This window comes from Anolis carolinensis, chromosome 2, assembly GCF_035594765.1.
Source record: "Anolis carolinensis isolate JA03-04 chromosome 2, rAnoCar3.1.pri, whole genome shotgun sequence".
NCBI classification, from domain to species: Eukaryota; Metazoa; Chordata; class Lepidosauria; order Squamata; family Dactyloidae; genus Anolis; species Anolis carolinensis.
Genome location: NC_085842.1, coordinates 113,494,160 through 113,518,323, shown reverse-complemented (window position 1 = coordinate 113,518,323; position 24,164 = coordinate 113,494,160). Strand labels below are relative to the sequence as shown.

The window sequence follows — 24,164 nt, the reverse complement described above, 5'->3', positions numbered from 1 at the left end:
AGCAGTTAAAGAATTCCAGTTCTGCTCAAAATCTGAGCCTTATAAATGTACTTCATGCATGCAATAAATATTGTAATATCATTTCTTAAAAAAACATGCAGTAATCATATAAAAGTCTTCAAAGATATTTTCCTCTCTGGTCCCAAATCAATACATCTGAATCTTGTTGTATATGCCAGATTGCTTCTGTTATTTTTCCTTCCATTTTAAAGGCAAGTTATGCTTATAGCACATTTTAAAGGCACAGGAATTCTTATATCTTTTAATAGCCTTCTGACAGAGACAAAACAGATATCTTTTTTTAAGGCAGGGGGTGTTCGTTGCAATAAAGAGAGGAGAAATTGATGGTAATGGATTACCCAACGTATAATTTTGAAGCCTCTTCCAGAAATTATACATTTACATTTTCTTTCTAGATAGAAAAACTGGAAGCAGATAACAATCGATTGCAACAGGAGTTGCAGGATGCCAGAGATCAGAATGAGCTCTTGGAGTTTCGAAATCTAGAGCTTGAAGTAAGGATATCTACAATAGAACCAAAAATGACGGCAGGGGAGGAGAACAGATGCATTGTTCATATTTGATATTTCCAGACAAATTCTAGTGGTTACTCTCAAGCAGAGGAACCCACTAAATCCTGGTGTTTTTTTGGATGCAGGGTGATGGTGGTTTAAATTGGCTTTGTGCAGCATCAGGCAAAATTGGGTGATACTGTGGAATTTGCTGGGAACTCCAGCGTATCCTGGGGGCAGTTTTGACAACTTGATCTTGTATAATTTGGCCTGATCTGCTGTCCAGGTCATCTTTTTCCTGTGCTCATCAGCAGAGGGAAAGTGGATGGATCATGGTTGTGTCACTGCCACTCCTAACTGACCATGGAGCTTCATGCAAAGATTGCCCCCCTCCTTCATGGTAGTCATGTGGGAACCCCATTCTGATGTCAACAGAAGCACCTGCAACAGTCAGAAACAACAGTCATGTAGCTCTGTGGCCAGCTAGGAGCAAGGGTGATGGTGAAGACACAGTGGAGGTAAGACACATCATTCCAGTGGAGCAACTGGTTATGGGAGTAACAGTCAGATTAAGCTGTTATCTATTAAAGAGAAAAGTGCAACAAATTACTTTGCTAGCTTTAGGGTTTGGTATCACTATTGCAAAGCAGCTCTGCCATCCAGCCATCTTTTCAGCTTGTTACACTTTAAAAGAAAAAGGAACAAATTGCTTGAACGGTGCATGTAAAGAAAAATGGGAGATAGCAGTTATTCTCTATTCAACAGACAATGTAACTTACTTTTTTATTTCTTAAATAATTATGTTTTATTTCAAGGAAAGAGAAAGAAGGTCTCCACCCTTTAATCTGCAAATCCACCCATTCTCTGATGGTGTAAGTGCTCTACAGATCTACTGCATGAAAGAAGGTGTGAAGGTATGTTAGAATGGAGTAGTTAGAAAAACAGTGTTATCTGTCCTTTCAAGTATTAGGTTTTTCATCTATAGACAAATGGATAGAGAGGAAAGGAATTTGGACCACATCATGTGCTGGTGTCTGTCCTACACACATCCAGAATCCTGTCTGCTTCTCAGTTTCTTAGGACATGTGTATCATGAGTATGGGAGCCTACACATAAGTGTATATGTTCAGGAGTATACAATGCATGGATTTTGGGAAGAAGAACATAAGGTGTGGTCCCAGTCATATTGTTCCCAAAGTTCATTGTTCACCAGATTAAGATTTTGTCCATAGAATATGATTTCAGGTTTGGAACGCTCTTGTTTCCCTGGCATCTGTAGAATCAGATTTATATAATACAACTAGCTGTGCCTGGCCACGCGTTGCTGTGGCGAAGTATGGTGGTATGGGAAATAAAGTATTGAGGAATTGGTGGTAGTTAAGGTAAAGGGTAAAGGTTTTCCCCAGACATTAAGTCCAGTCGCGTCTGACTCTGGGGGTTGGTGCTCATCTCCATTTCTAAGCCGAAGAGCCGGCGTTGTCCGTAGACTCCTCCAAGGTCATGTGGGATGACTACATGGAGCGGCGTTACCTTCCCGCCGGAGCAGTACCTATTGATGCACTCACATTTGCATGTTTTCGAACTTCTGGGTTGGCAGAAGCTGGGGCTAACAGTGGGGGCTCTCTCCGCTCCCCCAATTCAAACCTGTGGCCTTTCGGTCCAGAAGTTCAGCAGCTCAGTGCTTTAACACGCTGCGCCATCAGGGGATATTATTTCCTAAAGGTTGTGAATATACAATATTTCTGATTGGTTTTTTTTGTTTGTTGGAGGCAAGTATGAATGCTGCAATTAGGAAAAATGATTAGGATGTAATGGCCTTGCAGCTTTAAAGCCTGGCTGTTTCCTCCCTGAATGAATTTTTTGTTGGGAGGTGTTAGCTGGCCCTGATTGTTTCCTGTCTGGAATTCCCTTGTTTTCAGAGTGGTATTGTTTGCAATATTTTATGTGCTTCTACTGTCTGTGGCCCTGAGAAAACAGGATTTGCCAGACTTTGATGATGGGAATACTTTGTTGGGAGGTGTTAGCTGGCCCCGATTGTTTCCTGTGTGGAATTCCCCTGTTTATTTACTGTCCTGGTTTTAGAGATTATATTGTTCTGCATTATTCTATCCCAGTAATTATTTCATATTAAAGAAGTATCTCACTTATCCAACATTCGCTTATACAATGTTCTGGATTATCCAACGCAGTCTGCCTTTTCATAATCAATGTTTTTGTAGTCAGTGTTTTAAATTCATTGTGATATTTTAGTGGTAAATTTGTAAATACAGTACAGTAGAGTCTCACTTATCCAACATAAACGGGCCGGCAGAACATTGGATAAGCGAATATGTTGGATAATGAGGAATTAAGGATAACCCTATTAAACATCAAATTAAGTTATGATTTTACAAATTAAGCACCAAAACATCATGTTAGACAACAAATTTGTCAGAAAAAGTAGTTCAGTACACAGTAATGCTATATAGTAATTACTGTATTTATGAATTTAGCACCAAAATATCATGATATATTGAAAGCATTGACTACAAAAATGCGTTGGATAATCCAGAACGTTGGATAAGCGAGTGTTGGATAAGTGAGACTCTACTGTAAATACTACATAGCATTACTGCGCATGGAACTACTTTTTCTGTCAAATTTGTTGTATAATAAGATGTTTTGGTGCTTAATTTGTATAACGATTACCTAATTTGATGTTTAATTGGCTTTTCCTGAATCCCTTCTTATTATCCAACATATTCACTTATCCTGCCGGCCTGTTTACGTTGGGTGAGACTCTACTGTATATTGATAATCTTAAATTATCTGCTTAGAACTGGATTATCTGAGGCCCCTTCTTCACAGCTGTATAAAATGCACACTGAAGTGGATTATATGGCAGTGTGGAGTCAAGATAATCCAGTGCAAAGCAGATAATATAAGATTATAAATGGGTTATATAGCTGTGTTGAAGGGCCTTGAGTCTACACTGCCATATAATCCAGTGCAAATTAGATAATCTGTGGAAGAAGTTTAAGTGAGGTCTAAATCTGCCTGTCCCCTAACTGAAACCTGGCTGTCCCTTGGTTGCTAGGCAACGAAGTGGGCAGAGATTAGCCCTCTAAACTGGCAGCAATTGGATAAAAAAAAATTATTGCTCTCCCTCTAATTAGGACTTTATTTTTCTTTTCTTTTTATTGTATCAACCTTGAGGCGTGGATGATGGGTTGTGTTGTCAAATTTTGAGGTTGGGGGGCCTGTACTTTTGTTGTTTTGTGAATTGCCGTGATGCCATCACTCTTTTATATATATAGATGCTGAAATCCTGTTAGCCACCTGGTAGAACCTTATCCATTCCTAGAGTCTTTTATGGAGAAGTGGTGAAGTAAGAACACTGGCCCAAACTGCTACATGACCCAGTTTACCACTATCTGTTTAGATTTCAGCTGAACATTCAATAAATACAAAAGAATGTTACTCAAATAGGAAAAAATGGCTATTAAATGTATTGTTTGATGATTAGAGTAGTGACAAAAGAGAAGAAAATGGGGGATATTCCTTGCAAGGTTCATGTTTTTTCCACTTAGAAAAAAAGTAGCCATCAAAAACTTGAGGATAAATCTAAATCTGCCTCTACTCATGCAACAAGGACTCTTCCTTTGGAGATGCTATAGCTGTAGCCCTGTCCTATCAGGCACAGGTGGTTGGTCCCACCCTCTTTTGGCCTTCTACTGCCCCCACAATATTCACATCGTTATATTATTCTCATCTACCAGTTAATTAAAGGGGCCACAGTGGCGCAGTGGTTTAAACCATTAAGCTGCAGAACTGGCTGACTGGAAGGTCGGTGGTTCGAAGCCATGCAACGCATGAGCTCCTGCTGTTAACCCCTAGCATCTGCCAACCTAGCAGTTCGAAAACATACAAATGTGAGTAGATCAATATGTACTGCTTTGACAGGAAGGTAACAGTGCTCCATGCAGTCATGCTGGCCACATGACCTAGGAGGCATCTACGGACATCGGCTCTTCAGCTTAGAAATGGAAATGAACACTACCCCCCAGAGTCAGACATGACTAGACTTAATGTCAACAGGAAATCTTTACCTTACCAGTTAATTATTGGGAATGGGGATCAGTTGTTAGGGGTTTTCTCTCCCAGGGCAGCTGTAGTGAATACACTGTGGTTTTCCAAGCATGTAAACTGAAACTGATATTACTAGTCATTAGACTATCTAATCTTATTTATGCCATCTTTTTTTATAGGATGTTAGCATTCCAGATCTCATAAAGCAGCTGGACATCTTGGGCGATAATGGGGTAAGGGATATGATAGCGAAACAATACATATTATGTTCAGCATATTAAAGAAAACATGTAGGCTAACAAAGATAAGCCTGAAAAAGATATTAAGGACAAACCTTACAGCAGGAATGAACTAGATAAAACAATTTTGTTCATAATGTCCTCCCATGTAACCTCTGTCAACAAAATGTGGTTTATGATGTTGTGTCATGTTACTGTTAGCTGGCCTGAGTCCCTATGGGGAGAAAGCAGGATAGAAATAAAGATAATGATGATGGCAATGATAATAATCTGAGATACTGAATTATCAAGTGTTGGGAAAGTCCTGATAGTTAGCCATGTACTGTACTTACAAAACATTTGTGTGATTTTATAAATAGGAACTACATGAAACATTTTGTAGTTTTTTGCCTTCAAGTCTTTTTCTAATTTAACCTGTTTTTAATCTGGGATGAGTTAAGTCAAATATTTTAAATATTATTGTGTTGTTGTTGTTGTTGTTGCTTAGATGTATTCAGAAACACTTGTATATATTTTTGTGAATATACAAATATCAATGTTTTGATAATACAACAAATGGGCACTGTAGTATCTATATTTAAATTATGTGCCTTCAGGTTTCTCATTCATTTAAATGGGGGAAAGGACTGTGTATAACTAGAACTGAGAAATCAAAGGAGAATTTTCTCCAACACCAGTTAGAGTTCATTTAGTAACGTGATGCTGCTTCCTTAACTTGATTTCTGCCTTTTACAGAATTTAAGAAATGAAGAACAAGTGGCCATAATTCAAGCCAGTACAGTCTTATCTCTGGCAGAAAAGGTACTTTTTGAACATTTCATTTTTCAAGTATGTTACTTAGTTTGAACTATATACATGCATGCACACACACACATGGGAAGTGTAGTGGGGCATTTGTACAGAATTAGAAAGAGGGACTATTAAAAATACAGGAAAGTATGCAAGTTCGGTGACTTTTGGTACAATATGATTCTGAGACTTTACTCAGACATAAAGACAATCTAGGGAGCTACAGGTATCAAGTATGAGCAGTTTAGCTGATTCCTCCCATTGCTACTAGGAGCAGCTAAACAAACTACAATACATTGCTCCGTCGTTTGGTTATTGTGGCAGCCAAACCCAGTATCAGTCAGCACTCTGGCTTGTTTTTCTAATGATACCACCCTGAACAGCATGAAACAGTTTGTTACTTATCATTGATAAGCTAGGCTTCCCTCTATTCTCAAGTATATTTTTATGATTGAAGGCAGCCACAGAAAAGCAAACAATAACTTGTCTCCTACTGCTTGTATTGTGATCCTATGTAGGCAAATCCATATCATTTTGTCTTTTTCACGACTTAATCAATTTGTCCAAGGAACTGCCTGGCTTAGTACTCTGACTACAGTAAGAGATCGTTACAGTAGAGATCAGCTACCAGTAAAGACAAATGATGAGTTGTGAAATTCCCTTGGCCTGAGAGCTCTTATTGTGGGAGAACTAACAGCTTAGTCTGTGGTTCAGACTAGAAACTTACACTAGCCAGCAGCATCTGTCCTTTAAGCAGAGAAATGATGAGAAATAGTCTAGCATAAGCACCCAGTAGTGATGCATCCAGAGTAGCCCAGTCTGCCCATTGAATGGAGAACAGATGTGCTGCTGCTGCCTGGCACAGAATCTGTACATGCTACTAATGAGAACCGGATAAGTGTTGGGAAGACAGCACAGCACAACATAAAGTAACTGCTCAGCTTTCTGAACGGAGAAAGCCAATCTATTACACACATGGGATACCCACACAAAGAATAAATGTGATATCCATATGCATCATGTCAACTTCTAGTGTTTTGGAAGATAAAAATATTCACAAGAATGAGCTGGGACGAAGTGGATGAGAAACCTTTTGGCTTACAACTCCTGTTTCAACACAACCAATGAAAAAAAAACTGGAGAAATTGTAGGCTAAATGATCACCATCCTTGAGTGAAATGTTGGGGTTGCCTGAACAGCCTGAATATTTTTTAAATGCTTTGGATACAGAAGGCAATAACAAAATGTTTCTCAGCATACTCTTTTTTTTCTTCTTTGACCATTACTGTGCAATTATGGTAAAACTATAGAAGAACTATAGCCTACCACCAGATATCTGAGATTAAATATTAGGAATGCCAGGTCAGAAGATATGAGATCCAGCAATATATCATCCTTGCCTCCATCTGTATCCCTGATGAACAAATGAACAAATGGCAAGCAGACACAGACAGGATTACTAAATCTGACTTGGCAGTTACTGAATGGAAAGAAAGCCACTCAGAAGGTGTTTGTTTCCTTTCTTTCTGATCCTGACATCAATAATAAAATACTGATATCATTCATCTTCTAGTGGATCCAACAGATTGAAGGAGCTGAGGCAGCGCTGCACCAGAAAATGATGGAACTGGAGAGTGACATGGTAGGACAGGACACATATTGGTCTTTGAATCACTTTCTTCTCTATCCTTTACATCATGATACTTTGCTCTCTTTTTTTCAGTGAATGCTTGAGCATTTGTTTCAGCTTTCTCAATAAATTATTTCTCTTTTTCAATCACCATAGGAGCAATTCTGTAAAATAAAAGGTTATTTAGAGGAAGAATTGGACTACAGGAAACAAGCTCTTGACCAAGCCTACATGGTAAGTTGAAAGCAAGTTCGGTCTGACCACAGGTACATTTGCTTTGGGACATATGTTCCTTATACTCTGCAACTACACACATCTTCTTGGTTGTTAGTTTCCACAGTCACAGCACAAGTGACCTCCAAGTAAGTGTAAGAAAGTGAAGGTTGAAAGGTAGAACAATTTGGGGTGGGGGGGGGGATGATGCACTACATATGGACTTCAAACATATCTGAGAAATTCAGCACATATACTGTATAGATCTTCCACAAATACAATGGCATCTTTCTTCACTTCAGCACGTATCTCTTTCTGTGTGCAGAATTGCATCTGCTATTGAAGTGAATGGGAAAACTTCCATGTAATTATCAGCAGTCACTGTTTTAGGCATTACAAAATTCACATGAATCTCCAAAGTAATGTGGTGTGTGTATATATAATATCCATACATGGACCAATAGATGAAATGTGGCATTGTTGTTCTCTACCTTCAAGTCAACCTTGACTTTTGGCAACCCTGCCAAAGGATTTTCTCATCAAGATTTATTCAGAGTATATTTGCCACTGCCTTCTTCTGAGACACTCATGGGTTTCCAAAGCCAAGAGAGATTCCAAACCAAGATTTCTAGTCCAACATTTAATCCACTGCACCACACACCTGCTCATTACATAAAGTCTAATCTTACCTTGAAGATTCATGTGGAATTATCAGCATTCACCACATTTTCAACATTGAGTGTGGCATACAGATAAGCAGACTAAGACATTGCTATCACCATAGTTAATTTTCACTTATTTATTTATTTATTTGTTACATCATTTCTACCCCACCCTTCTCACCCATCAGGGGACTCAGGGCGGCTTACAACATAAGCATATGCATCAAAAAACAGTTGACATCACATTTAAAACCATTAAATTAAAAATTATATTAAAATTATGAACTTTCATTTAAAACATACATAATTATACATATAATACACTTCCATTTCCCATTCTCAAAGGCTGAGGTCTTCTACATAACAATTTTTAAAATATCTGTGAAATGAAAGTCTGGTTTTCCATAGATCCACTAACCATCTTTTGCTGTTCCATTGTTTTAGAGAATCCAGGAGCTTGAAGCCACATTATACAATGCATTGCAGCAAGAAACAGTGATAAAGTTTGGGGAGTTGCTCAGTGAAAAACAACAGGAAGAGCTTAGGACAGCTGTTGAAAAATTAAGAAGGCAAATGCTAAGGAAAAGCAGAGAATATGACTGCCAGATCTTACAAGAGAGAATGGAGCTGCTTCAGCAGGCACATCAGGTGAGATTTAGAAAGGGGGGAGAGAGAGAGAGAGAGAGAGAGAGAGAGATGTCTGATGTGACTGTGTGAAAAAAATTGACATTGCCATGTTGTTCCAATTTCATCAAAATATTTGATGTATAGAATAACATTAGACTCTACTGATACCACTGAGTGGGAATTACTTTATAAACTTCTGTCTAAGTCTAAAAATGTTAGTCAAAAAATCAACCTAAAAATCTGGGTTAACTTATCCACAGATCACTGTGAGTACTGTATTTAACCCATAAAAAACAGATCTATCCTCTTCTCTGAGTAAAGTTATGAAAGGTAAAAGTTTCATCTGTCCCAGGAGAACCTAAAAGAAATGCCATTCCCCTCTACTTTTTCTGCCATGGCCTTTTTTAATGCCTGGGCAGGGAGGTGGTGATGGTGGCCAGGAGTGGCTGACCCCCTGAGGTGGTTGGTGTTTTCTGATTTCTGTGAAATGACCTTTGACTAATCTACAAGTCATATCAATATTCAGAATTTTGGCCCTAAAACCAGCCTTTGACTTATACACAAGGCCGATTATATATATGATTAGTATATGATTCTCTCTTTCGTGGACACCAATTTGTAGGCCCAGCAACATATATGGGCTTCACCTTTAGCAAGAATGACTACAGACCACGTTTTGATGTAAAAGAAAAGGCTAGAATTCTATTGGTTACAGCCAGGTAGGCTTTGTGCACATCACTGGGTGATCCAGGTACTGGCCAACTGCAGCCAATATATCAGTCTACCTGACCCATTTACTCACCCCACTTGGTGGATAGCCTTGGAATTACAGAGTTGTGAATCAACACAAGCAGAAGTCACTCTGTGATTGTCCTGCACCCCCCCCCCCTTCCAGGAAGTGTGGCAAAGCCATCTGCCACTGAACTGGGCTTAAATCTGGTTGCCTACACTACAGAGATCCCATAAGGGGAGCCCTCCTCTATTGGATATACAAACTAGATCTGGCTTTCTTAAATCACCTAAAGTTGTGACATTGAATATTAACATTGTAATACCAATGACCCAATTGTCAACTATAGAAAAACTCAAAAATTGAGGGAGGCCAAGTAGTGAAGGCAATCAAAGTGAACTGAGTGATTCCTCTTCTACACTGCCATACAAAATCCAGATTATCTGCATTGAACTTGATTATATGGCAGGGTAGACTCATATAATTCAGTTCAAAGCAGATAATGTGGATTATCGTCTTTGATAATCTGGATTATATGGCAATATACAAGGGGCCTGAGAGAAACTGCTTATATGGACCAAGAATGAAGCTGAATGAAACATGTTTCACTCCCTATTAGCCAACTAGCCTACTTCTATCCCACTCTAGGAAAATTGTGTGGGTTTCTCAGAAAGAGAAACAGCTCCAGATGAGATCAAGAAACTGGGGCCCCTTCTACACTGCCATATAAAATACAGATTATCTGCTTTGAGCTGGATTATCTGACAGTGTAGACTCATATAATGCATTTTTTTAAAAAAATTTTTTTATTGGTTTATAAGTGTCAATACAGCGAAAGCGAGGAAAACAAAATTGGTGGGGATAGTGCAGAGAAGTGGGGAGGGGAAAGTAGGTGAAGAGACATAAGGAGAAAACAGGGTAAAGAGAGAGAAAAAAAATAGTAAGGGGGAGAGGAAAAAAGAATACCCCCCCCCATAAAAAACCAAAAAAAAACCCAACAATTTCCGGTTAGTGGCTGTATGGTGGACAACGTGTCTCCCTGGAGCTCCAAGCGGGACAGCCTGGTTTGGAGCTAGGGGTGGTGGCGACCCCCCCTCCCTTGTGGTGGATCGACTCATATAATGCAGTTTAAAGCAGATAATGTGGATTATAATCTGCCCCAAGTCCCTTCCGGGAGAGGGGGTGAGATACAAATAAAGTTTAATAATAATAATAATAATAATAATAATAATAATAATAATAATCTGCTTTGATCATCTGAATTATATGGTAGTGTAGAAGGAGTCTAGGTTCCCCAATACATTCAGGAACACACTGATTTTTATCTTTGAAATGGTATATCCATTTTCAGCAAACAAAATACAGCTACTGTTCATATCAATGAGCTTCTAGCTTTGAACCCTTACCTTAACTTTCCTGAGCAAAGAATAATTCAGCCTAAGGTTCCTTTCAACTTTTATGCGAGTTCTTCATTTGATTTCTAGAGGATCCGAGATTTAGAAGATAAAACTGACATCCAGAAGAGACAGATCAAGGATTTGGAAGAAAAGGTTGGTTACTTTATATATTGGAAATAAATTCCTACTCCGGGGACTGACTGCTTTAAAACTTTATGAGCTCCAGTTAATTTTATTAGTATAAAAGGTGTGAGCTGATTTCTCTGTCATTTTCTTTTTGTATTGTTATCATTATTCAACTAATCCACTAATGTTTTCAGGTGGTTATTTTTTGTTAACCTCTGCTTTTCCACAACTAGTAATCTGGTTCTATCAGGATTGAGAACTGAAATGCTTTTCGACTGGTTGGGAGCCACCATTTTCAGGCTGCAAAGATGGGAGACATAAGGGAAGCTAGAGGGAGGGAAATGGTGTAATCCAGAAAAACAAAATGCTTGCCCTATTTATTAGCAACAAGGTTCATGTCCATTGTTGCTATTTTTTTCCAAAGAATATTGTCTTCACAGTTCCTTTGTAACCAGAAGACACCACAGCTTTTATTCTCACTCTTACTTGGGTTAATTTCTGATTCCAGTTTGCTTGAGACAGTGAGTCTTCAGGTTTCAACTCACAGAATTCCCAACCACTAGGACACAGGGACATACTCTAGTACCCAAAAGTAAATATTCCAAGCTCTGGGAGATTACAGTCATGCTGTCAACGTGACGGCAGGAGCATAAACCAATGTTTCTTTATCCCTGTCTTACATTTCCTAGTTATGAAATAACTTTGAAGAAACAGTGACTGCCAGTATCAAGCACCAGTACTATCCCAGATTATCTGTTTATTCCAGATTATCTGGCAGTGGAAACTCATATAAATTCAAAGCAGATAACCTGGGATCAGATCCTAGGATATAGGGTAGTGTAGAGCCAGCCTTATTCTGGCTTTTCAGGAAATGCCTCCTCAAGTTGGGAGACTCTACGTGCAGCCGTCAGCATAGCTTCTTATCTCACAGTAACAATCTGTCATGGAAAGGTAATGCCATTAGTATTTTTTTGGTCAGTCTGTCTTTCCTTTTCTTCAATATATTTCTTTTTCCAGGTAATGACTCAGAATAAAATAAACAGCAGGCAGCACCCTTGATTACAGAAAATGTCTATTAAATGAAGAAGCCTTTAATCTCCATGTAAACATCAAAGCAAAACACTATCAAAACCCATTTAGGCCATCTCACCGTAAGCTGTTTTAGGGAACTGACTCAGTGCAAAAGACTTTATGTTTTAGTTAAGCATTATATCTGGAATTCCTGTTTCAAGGGTTATTTCTGTACCATCAAGCTGTAGTAATCCTATCATGCCAGCATGATTTTTTTGCAAACTGGAATCAGAAATTAAAGTATTTGTCTGAATCCACTATTATGATCAGGACACTGGTACTACAGAGCATTTATGGTAATAAAATGTCAGAGCAATTTCCATTTTATCAATAAAACTATTTTTACTATATACCAGAGCAAGCCAGTGTGGCATATTGATTTGAGTGTTAGACTCGGGGACACTGAGTTTCAGATCCATGTTCAACCATGGAAACCCACTGGGTGGCCTTGGGCAAGTCATACTCTCTCAGGATAAGAGGAAGGCAATGGTAAAGCTCCTTCGAAAGACTCTTATGGCATGTTAAAACCAACATGATGTACAGTTTTGAATGTTCAACTAGGACTCTGGGAGACCAGAATTAAATTCTCCATTCAGCCATGGACAGTCACTGGATGACCTTACATGTCTCAGCCTCCTAAGAGGAAAGCAGTGACAAAGCTCTGAATAAATCTTGCCAAGCAGACAGTATCATAGGCTTGACAGAAGTCATAATCAACTTCAAGTCAACACAATAACAAAAACAACAACACATTAAATGCAAGATCCTTGTGGGGTATACATATTTCAATAGACAAATACGTTTCTGCAAAAAATATTCACATAAAATGAATAGGTACCTCCTGGTCTGCATATCAGAATATTTTTCACCTCTTTATCATATCATATCTGCTGAGGGTCAGCATAAACTGCTAGGAAATATTGGACAATGGACAGTATTATAATTTAACTAACATTTATGCAATCACACAAGAGGAAGTAACCATCTTAGAAAATAAAGTAAGTCTACTGGATGTGTACTTACTACTGAAATTATTATACAATTCAATCCGTAAATGTTTCCTGAGAAGTAAGCCCCACTGGTTTCAATGGGATTCACTGCCATACAAGTCTGTACCCAACTGCAACTGAATCACATCCCCAGTGGGAAAAATCCCTATCACTTAGCTTATTAAAAACGCTGATTCTGACCCATTAAAACTGTTTTCTTCTTCTACAGTTCCTCTTTCTATTCTTGTTCTTCTCTCTTGCCTTTATCCTTTGGCCTTGATGTCAATGTGCCTGTCGCAAGGTAAGTGTACATTTGCATTATTTTTCCTTATAAAAGAAACATGCAATAGGTGTTTTATCTTTACAGAAGAGTGTATGACCTCCTGAAAAGGTGTGGAAATTGTAAATAAAATAATTTTAATTTTTTTGCTGCGAGAATATCACTTTAGAAATTCTTAGGCCCTCCAAGGAGACTCAACTTCTCTCAGACCAAGCGATCCCTAGGCAGATCATATTAATCAAATCCATAAATCATCAAATCTGCTAAAGGTAAACCCACAAATATTACAGCTCTTACATGACTTGGGCCCAGGTTACCTACAAAATAAGCATCTTCAATAAAATCGACCTCCTATGTTCAAGATCCTCTGGGAACATCTATTTTAAACAGTCAAATTAGACCGACTGACTGTTACTTAGAGGACATTTTCTTCAGCTTTACCCAGATTGTGGAATGACCTGCTGGAAGAGATGACCTGTATATGCATGTAAAAGAGCAGTAAAGATCAGTCTCTGCCAGCAGACCTGATTAAATTACGTATTTCAAAGTACTAATTAATTGATTTTAATATTTGTTATGTATGTCATTTAATTGATATTAGGGAAAGGTGGATAATAAATAATAAAGGTGATGACTATGACAATGATGAATGTTTAGTAGCTCTAAAGGAAGACACTCTTAGGCCCCTTGTACAATGCCATATAATCCAGATTTTCAAAGTGGATAATCTACATCATCTGCTTTGAACTGGATTATATGAGTCTACAATATAATCCAGTTCAAAGCAGATAATTTGGATTTTATATGGCAGTATGGAAGGGGGCTTAGAAGTTTGTCTTTGTTCAGAATATATGTTCAGTTCTAGTCTCTGCCCTCTAACTAACATACTTCATTCCTTTCTTTCTTGAACTGTACCTTTGTTCAAACCAGATCCTGATAAACTGACATGTGTGTGGGCAGGGGAGAGGAGGAGTAAGACTCCATATATTAGTTTAACAATTTCACAGATTTTGTGCAGGGATTACAGTATAACTGTGCATCCCTCCGGATGTTGTTGAGCTGCAGCTCTCAGCATTCCTCATCACTGCTTTAGTGGCAAGGACTGCTGGAAGCTGTAGTTCAACATTACCTGGAGAAGTCAATGCTACCACTGGTTGAGAGCATTAAAAACAGAAAGCCCCTGCATCTGCAGGAAATACTAGACATTTTTGTATTTTGACTACACATGGGTCAGAACCATACCATACTGGAGGATCTAGGTTTAGGGTAGATATTCTTTGGAACATGGGTAAGTGAAATCATGGATATTGAATCTATGAATATGGTGGTAGTACTGTAGTCACACATACTGTACATCAGTTGATGTGGGGGATGGTGAATTATGCTGTTTCCTGTGTGCCAGGGACTAGTACAATGTTTGTGCCCATCAGTAAAATTCTTCATTGGATACTTACCATGGTTTGGTAGCTAATGATTTCTGAATGGACTGGTTCAAGGATCACTACCACCCCATTCTAAATATAAGTATTATATTCTAATAAATATAAAGGAAATAACTTATATTGAGTACCTTGTTAACTCTTCTTGATAAAAGCTGACAGGTTAGTGGTCTTGGTGTATCATGTTATAGTGAATCCATTCTAATATTGCATCAACTGTAGCAGTGGCTCACTGGGCACAATGAGCTGGAGCCATATCTTTGACCAGGTGCTGTAGCAGAGGCATGGCCATTGACCATGCATGGCCTTGGAAATATTTAAATGGTCTAAGTCATAGATGTAGAAGCATGAGAAGGAGTGGGATTGGAAGCTGTAGAAGAGAATGGAAGGGCAGGGAAAGATAACTGAAAGAAGGTGATGAGAGGAACCAAAGACAGGAAAAAGAGTCGATGCCTGCCATACTATGGATGGTGCAGAGATATTCTTTTCATCTCTAGATGCCAGGTAAAAGAAAAGCCAAAACTAGGCCTAGACAGCCAAATGAGGCACAGCAATGCAATGGAGATCAAGTGCATGTATAGTTGGCCTTCCGTATCCACAGATTCAAGAATCCATGGCTTAAACTCCAAACATTATTCCTTAATTTTTCCACTTTGTATAAAGGTCATCATTTTACTATGCCATTGTATGTAATGGGACCTGAGCATCTATGGATTTTAGTATCCACAGGAGATCCCGGAACCAACCCCAGTGGATACCAATAATCCACTGCATCTGCACACATTCTGCTCACATGTGTGCTTTACAAGATATCTTCCTGGTGGCACTTGTGACAGTGCACATGGAAAGACACATTTGGCATGCCCCTATTCCTACTCATTAGAAGTATTTGGCATTAAGGTCAAGCAGACTGACTATGAAACATTGACCAAGAACTATGATCAAGAAACAACCTAATGGGCCCAAAAGATTACATTCAGGGACAAAACACAAGCCCATCTTGTTCCATCTCATCAGATATATTTAAATCCAGTAACAAAAGTAGTATACTTTTGAATGACCACTTTTCAAAACTAAAAGCTAGACCAGATATGCTTTTGGTATGATCCAATGCAGCTGTCGCTATGTGTTCCAATGTCTGCTAATTCCCATTCTGTTGAACATACTGTCTATATTTGAAGCAATAGAAAAACTTCTCAGTAGGCATATGCAGTATAATTAATGAAGTCTCCTTTGCCTTGAATGTTTTTCTCTTTTCTTCCCCATAGAGTGATGGAACACAAAGAAAAGTCCTCTGAAGGGCAGATGCTTCCAAACCCACGAAGAAGAGAACACTGTTTACAACCATTTCACAACAAAGCAACACTCCGTAGCCAAGACCACACACACCATGTAGTTTAAAGCCATTATTCCAGATTTGTTACTTGACAGTTCCTGTCTAAAGCTACAATATATGCTGCACTTATTGAAATTCTGTAAGGAGAAGAATAGCTCATCAGCGTATACCACATGGATTGTTCCCCTGCCCTTTTTTTTTTTCTTTCTTTCTTTGTAAAGAGAAAGAATTAGCAAGAAGCCACAATGAGCAGACTGAGTCAAGGTATGTCAGGCAAGGAACCAAAGTGACTATGAACAATCTATCCCTGCTGTGCAGGGGGGTTATTTTAAACATAAACACCAACTTCCCATGAAAGTCTTCAATAGTAAAGGGAACAGAGCAAAAGAAAAGTATTCAGAAGACAAGGACATTTTTTAAAAGTCAGTTTGGAAAGTCGGGCTTTCATAATACAGGGACTCTTTTTCTCTCTGATTTTAAACTCAGGAACAATGACAGCAGCAATGTGAACAAGGGGAAAACGTATTCTGATTTTCTTTCATAATGGGTGGACAATGGGATTAATACATTTGGAACAGTAACCTAGCAAGGTGGATCAAGCTAGAGAAAACAGCTGACGGTGCGCTTGAGGATTCCTAACAATGCTGTAGCCTTATCTGTTCTTTACCGTCATCAGGGCCCCTTCCATCAAGGACAACCTATGGGACATGTTTGTTACGTCAAGTAAAGAACTCTACATGAATGGAACATTCATTTCACTAACCATTGGGTGGACTTGGAATGGGGTGGAAGGTCCTCTGACCAAGAAGCTGTCATGTCAGAGAGGAGGCAAATGCCTGCTGATCAGGCCTCAGCTTCTAAGAGTTTCTTCATCTACTCATCTGTTTAATGTAGAAGTGAACTTCTTTTATGCAATTTTTTCCCCTTGTCATGGTTATTTTCTCAGTCGTCTGCATGAACTAAAATGAGTAAACCCAAGAAACATCCTTTTATTATCTCACCTGCCCATGACAAATGCATATCTTGCTGTCGAGAATTGGCCTGTATTGTTCATTAAGGTCTGCCCTGAAGCAGCATTTACCTTCCAATTGACTGTATGTTTCACTTAGATTTTTTCCATGTGGAAATAACACTTGCTCATGCAGAGTCCTGCTTAGAATGGCTGGCCTGTATTTGGGCAGGCTCTGATGACTGGCAACTTCCACAGAAGCAAATGGCATCCTTGTGCTGAAGGCAGATATAGAGCTTCTTTTGGTCTTTTGACATTAGAAGAATCTCAGTTCTGTTCCCAAGGGTCCCAACTGACCTGCTGTTCCATTTTACAGCTGTATTCCCCTTTTATAGACAATAAGGGTTTTTCACTTATTGGTACACTGGCAAAATTTAAGTAAATCTCTAAATATAAATAGAGCAAGCATAGTATTTGCTTGTGGTTGTTTTCTCCTAAAGTACTGTAATATATATAATAACAATGGCCAATATTAAGATTTATGCTACATAGTGCTTGGTACTCATCATGGGCTTTACCGTTCACATATTTAAAAAACTGATTTCTGAATGTTGGAGACACCACAGCTTCCCAACCCTGCCATAATGCCAAGCTTCTCAGCACGAGACCTATATTTATCTGATCCTACCCTGATATTAGTCATATCCCTCCTATCAGGAAGAAGGAGAAAGCAGCATTGACAAGATGAACAACACTTTCTCTTACCAGTGGATGCATGCTACTATTTTCCTCTTGCATCACAAAGATTATTTTATTTTGACCAAGTGTGTAACAGCAAAGTCTTGAAAGTGCAAACCTCTAAGGGTCCTTTTATTGGTTAGCTTTGAGGGGCATATATATGTTAGCAGAATTTCCAAAATATTCCAGGATTTAGCCTAATGAGGTAGGAACCATCACCAGCAGTTAATCATTCACTTGTGTGGTCCTTGGTCTTTGAAACATCATTTTGTAAAACATTGCAGTTGAGTTTGTGTTTACATTCGTATTACTCAGACACAGGGAAGTAGTCTGACTAGCATTCTGGATAAATGCGTAAGACATTATCTTTCGGTTATAATCCTGTGCTGAGAGACTCTGTGGATGGGTTCATACCTGTCAACCAAAGAACTAGCAAGGTTTGCAGCTTGTAATGTTAGAGATAACAGATTCAATTATGGTTATACTACAGCAGGCTTTTATCACAAATCTGAAACTGGTGTAAAGAGATGTTGCATTATTCTGGTACCTTACTTAGATTGCGATTCTTATCGTCCCCTGGCCTTTTTTGTGTTCTTGATAACTATATCACCCAGCATGTGTGTCTATAGATTATTATAAGCAATACAATATTTAAGATCATCACACGGTTCTAAAGACATAGTGTCCACAAGTGTCAATCTCTTCCATTACAGCTCTAAAGAGAAAGTACCATCATAGTTGATGGAAGTTGCTTGATATTGGATTGCTCATTTTGCAACTGTTTTAACTTTAGGAGAAACTTCCCACATAAGCTTGAATTCTGTGAAACTGCCTACCTGTTTGCTGTAAAACCTCATAAGTGTCTCCAGAGAGGAGATATTTTTCAGACAGGGATAAATGAAACCACAGAAACCAGTCCCACAGTTAAGGAGGCCATGCTGTACTGCCCAGTATAAAGAAGAATTTTTACTAAGTCCAACTTCCTCAGATTCAGAGTTGTAGTTATGGAGAAAGGGGCAAAATCAGGACATTGCCCCCACCCCCAAATTCTGCTACCCTAAAATTTTAAGTCCCCAAATTTTTAGCATTGTAATACATTAAAACTTTAATTGAGCATTTAGAAATGCAATTTAGGCATCCAAAAGAAAGGAGCGAGTAAAGTAATCAAGGCAATGCAAACATAGCAAATAGAATACTTCTAACTACAGTAGAGTCTCACTTATCCAACACTCAATTATCCAACGTTCTGGATTATCCAACGCATTTTTGTAGTCAATGTTTTCAATATATCATGATATTTTGGTGCTAAATTCGTAAATACAGTAATTACTACATAGCATTAATGTGTAATGAACTACCTTTTCTGTCAAATTTGTTGTATAACATGATGTTTTGGTGCTTAATTTGTAAAATCATAACCTATTTTGATATTTAATAGGCTTTTTCTTAATCTCTCCTTATTATCCAACATATTCGCTTATCCAACGTTCTGCCAGCCCATTTACGTTGGATAAGTGAGACTCTACTGTATTTATAATTATCAGTCTCTCTAAGTAATGTGAAAATTCAAGGAAGATTTTGAGGAGTTTGAGTACATTTTCCTAGATGCCATGGACAGATTTATCAGAACACCATTTGGCTTGAGGTTCATCTTTAATGAGGTAGAAATAGATTTTGTTAATGTAATTACATTTCTCAATGAGGATTGGCCCTACCTGATGACAGTGAGGGGGTAGGGTGAGGCAACTGGTTTTAGCAGCTAATTTTTACAACCCTGAAATGCTGGCAAAAATCTTAAGTAATTTATGCATGTTATAAATTTCATTTTTATTTTCTTCTGTTTTATCCTGCTCTTCTCCTAAAATGGGACCCATTTTACTACCAAAGTGAGGAAGTAGCACATGTAAGACTTTAGGACCATTTCCATGGGACATATATCTGGGGCTGGATCCAAAGCATTGCTGCTTTGAACCATACCCAGATTCTGTCTTGGTGTTTAGGCCATTCTACTCCCAACCCATGTCAGACTGGTTTGTCACAACAGCAGTCACAGAGCTCCAGACCATCATTGATGCCTTTGCCGATGTCAGCAAAGATGTCTGCATGACTTGAAGAGGACAGAGAAACTTCCCCCCTTCTCCTCTCTAAGTCATGAAGACACCCTTGCTGACATCGGCAAAGGCACCAAGCAACAGCCAGGAGCTCTCTGGAGTTCCTTGGCTGCAGCTACAGTGACAAAAAATTACACAGGTAAGTGCCATCCACATGTCCACATTGGGGCCAGTTCCAAAACAGAACCTGCTCAGCAGCTCACACACCGAAATGTAGGGCTGCTTTGGAGTTCAGGGAAGCATTCCTCAACTTTTCCTAATGGGGTAGAATAAAAATAATCGGTTACCTCTCCCCCCCCCCCCCCCAAATTAGGAACAGAAACACCCTGTTCATCAAGTAGATGTCCATGAATGATATCTGATTGAATTCAAAGTTTGTGGCCTGTGTGGATGAGCTCTTTCTTCCCCAGGTGATACTGAAATGGCTTTACCAGCATTAACACAATAAATTTACTGCATGGCACCACCGGTTGCAGGATACAGATATTTGGTGGAAGGAATTTAACAAAATAATGGAAAGTGGCTATGTTGGCAAACTTAGTATGTGGTCTCTCTCTCTCTCTCTCTCTCTCTCTCTCTCTCTCTCTCTCTCTCTCTCTCTCTCTCTCTCTCTCTCTCCCCCCCCCCCCCCCAGTAAAAGTAATCACTGTCATTGCTAAATGAACTAAGCAGCTTTCTGAGATAAAAACATTCTGGTGATTGTTCTTACTGCATATGTTGACAGACGTATAATTACTCTGTTTGTACAAATTGTTTGTGGCCCTGCAATTGTTTCTCTTTAATTAAGCAATCTTCAGTTGAGAAAATATTTCCTGTTCTATGAGGGAAAGTGTTGCTCATCCTATCAGTTCTAATTTTCATTGCCAACCACACTTACACAAAGAAACACAATGGGAATTCCACAACTGTCTTGTATGTATCCCCTCTATGGTGCTGGTATAATATTTGGAGTGTGTACATGAGGTGTGACAAATGCAGTAATCATTTTGGCTTTCTGTTTTTGTTATTTTTTACAAGTTTAGAATGGAAAATGTTAGGCACTCATAGAAAAGCTCAGACAGCACACTTTCAAGTGTGGTACTTTTGAAAATTAAATGGCCCATTCTGAGATTTGTGCACTTTATAGTGCTTTTAATGCACTTTAAAGTGAAATTTTGCCTTTCATGCCCATTTATTGCTTATTATAGGTAATTCGAATTATTTCTCTGAACACTGCATCAGATCAAGAAACAGTCTAAATATGAACTTGTTTTAACAAGGTAAAATGACTGTCTAATGTTATTGATATGATTAATCATGTATATGCCATTGTGAATCCTTTCTTCTCCTCTGTGGCAGATTTCACCAGATAACATGTAATTTAAATGCCTGTAAAGTTCAGTTTGATGTATTTTTTTAACATTCTGGAAAGGGAGTAACTCAGATTTGGATTCCTTAACGACAGGTCTCAAACACTGGCCAAGGAGGTTGCTTTGATGATCTGTGGCTTGTTGTCTTTTGTCACATAACAAAACACATTTCTAATTCCAGTTAAATGACCAATGAATTTCTCATGGCTTCTCATTCTATTCCCAACCCTTTTTATGGCAGGGGAAGATGGGACTGCTACTTAAGTCAATGTTCCCCAGCATTCTTAGCATGCTGAAGAAACTTAGCATTTTCTCACCTATGTCTTTGGTATTGCAATATGTTCTTTGTGTATGCATGTTCATCCCACATTATCTAATACATACAGCCAATCCTTTGATTAAGGCTCCGGAGGAGGACAGGTAATGCCCAGCTGCTTGGTTAAAAAAGTATGCTACATGAAGCATAGACTGGTCTGTCAGATTTACTCTATAGACTTTGGAGGGGCTTTCCGTCTCCTCAGTGCAATGCAATCTGTGCCTAATATCCACTTCTTGATAGTGACTCTGCAAACCTTCTAAAGATCAACATGAGTTCACCTTTAGGCTAAGTATGTATGAGAAAATACATACACATACTATTGTATATATATATCTATCTCCAATGTATATAGTAGGATGCTGTTAGTACTTATAAAAGTGTACTTCCAATTCCAAGACTGATGATGTGTTGTTCAAAGACAACATGGCTAATAGTTGCTGGTGAGTTTGATAAAAGGTCTGGTACCATTGTCCCATGCCACCACCAGACATATACAGCTCAGCCTAGGTGATCACAAATGCTTAGGGGGCTATCCCAAACTCACCAAAATGTCAAAAGAGATTCTAGGATGTTCAGCTGAAAACCCTACACTTCTTGAATCTTTTCCCAAAATGGAATCAGATACTACTTTCCATCTTGAACAGCATTTCATGTTTCAATTTGGTGTCTCAAAAGTGTTTCTTTGTGGTGCCCTGTGGCTTTTACTGCCACATGAGTATTGAGAAAGATCACACCCTTCAGCCTTTTGTCAATGCAGGTATGGGGGAAATGCTTCATGTGTCAAACACTGGGCAAAAGCCAGTTTTGTGTGCAGTTCAGCAGTATTACTACCCACAGGAATCACAATTACAAGCTTTCTCTTTTGACATATCAAAAGGACACAGAATTAAACATAATGGTAAACTTTCCAATGTCTCAGCTTTGGGGCAGTGTGACAATATCATAAATCACAAAATGTTTTTCTCTCCTATATTCCGGTTGGACTAAGCTGACCAGCTGTTTTTTGCCCGACTAACCTTAGATTCAGCAATTTGGATAAGTATTGCATTTTTTCTCCATGGCTCCTCCCTGTATATAACTTGCTCCCATTTTTGTGTCTATAATTCCAGAAGAGAACTGTAAATTATTTGGCAGAATGAGCCTTTGATAAACACTGCGGACATGTATATGTACTATATGTATTAACGTGTAGATGAGAATCCTTATTGTATGTAAAGTTTTATGAATGGTTATTTTTTAATTTATGTATTTAATATAGGATTCAATGACCTCTGGTGTTTTAGTTTGTATAAAAAAATTAAACAGCATTTTTTAAAACTTTACTTTCCATTAATGGATGCGTTCTCCACCACTTGTGTTAAAGCAATTCATAAGGACAGGCGCACTGAACATATCTCCTACTAAACTATCCAGAAGTTAAGTAATTTTTGGACTTATTCTGATTAAATTCCTGGTTCTTCCACAAGATGGCAACCACTTGCTGTCACTGCCAAATGCATAGGGTTGGGTGGGGAGTCGGGATTATGTTTTTGTAATTCTCTGCCTGCCTACAGTTAAATGGATTTATCTTCTTCACATTTATTATTAGTTAATAATAAAACAATGAAATATATTATGCCAAAGCATGCTTCTGCAGCTCTGGACATTCACTGATTGTTTCAAAATCTTGCTCCGTTCCTGTCTTTGCAAGAAGTTTTCCCATCTCTCTCTCAGGACATGGCTGCCTGGGTGACAAATGCAGTAAATTAACTTAGCGATCCAAGAGATTCACGTGTCACAAAAGGCCTTGTAACTAATTGCGCACACAGCAATTCAGCCTTGTTCTTCTGCCAGACACAAAAAGGCAAAAGGTCAGTGTGAGTCATTCTCTCATTTTCAACTTCTGGAATCACAAGGCCTTTGCTTCTGTCTGAAGATGCAAAGGCATTTTATTGTGTCTACACAGCTTTTACCACCAGTGCTCTTTCCACTGTCTCAAGCAAAGCCTGGTTTTCTAATTGTTTATAACAAAAATCAAGAAGCAACATAGATAACAAACATTTTGCTTCATATGAACAGCAACATCATCAAATCTAATATATAAATAAAGAAAAGTAACACTGTTTCTATTTTAATTGTTTAGATTTATTTGTGGGCTTGAATTTGGGAGAGATCCCTTTGCAGTCATTTGTGACAAATTTTTCACAGCTCCTCATCCAAGTATTCCTGTCCAAGAGTCTGGAAAGATTTAGATATTTGCTATATTAAAAGAGAGATTTATGAGAAATGAAGACTGGTAATATGCCAATATGCTATTCTTTTGCAGGAAATCTCTCTCATTCCACTGTTGTCTTACTTACTAGCCATTGTAACTGAGGCATAGACATCATGTACGTTTTTGAGGGGTGTGTCCACACTACACTATTCTATACTAGAGATGTGCGTGAAAACTTTTCCTTCATTTCCTTCATGCTATTGTTTTGTGTCGACTGTTCATCTACACGAAACGATAGACGATATTTCGTACGAAACGATAGGTGCCACAATATTGAAATCGTGCTTGCTTTCGTTTTCAACCACATGGCCTCCATGCCTGCAATTCACTTCCTCA

The 24,164-nt window shown here is 38.5% G+C and overlaps 1 protein-coding gene across 1 annotated transcript in view; it reads left to right on the top strand.

The window, feature by feature from the left end:
- Positions 1-22,896, top strand: part of LOC100560702 (janus kinase and microtubule-interacting protein 2) — a 124,388-nt gene extending 101,492 nt beyond the window's left edge. Inside the window, exons 13-22 of the mRNA XM_003217438.4 lie at positions 417-515; positions 1,328-1,426; positions 4,760-4,813; positions 5,555-5,620; positions 7,182-7,250; positions 7,395-7,472; positions 8,558-8,761; positions 10,955-11,020; positions 13,283-13,354; positions 16,041-22,896. Of these exons, the coding sequence (XP_003217486.1) occupies positions 417-515; positions 1,328-1,426; positions 4,760-4,813; positions 5,555-5,620; positions 7,182-7,250; positions 7,395-7,472; positions 8,558-8,761; positions 10,955-11,020; positions 13,283-13,333 (786 nt within the window). The 3' untranslated portion in view covers positions 13,334-13,354; positions 16,041-22,896. The remainder of the gene's footprint in view (positions 1-416; positions 516-1,327; positions 1,427-4,759; positions 4,814-5,554; positions 5,621-7,181; positions 7,251-7,394; positions 7,473-8,557; positions 8,762-10,954; positions 11,021-13,282; positions 13,355-16,040) is intronic.
- Positions 22,897-24,164: the final 1,268 nt, after the last annotated feature.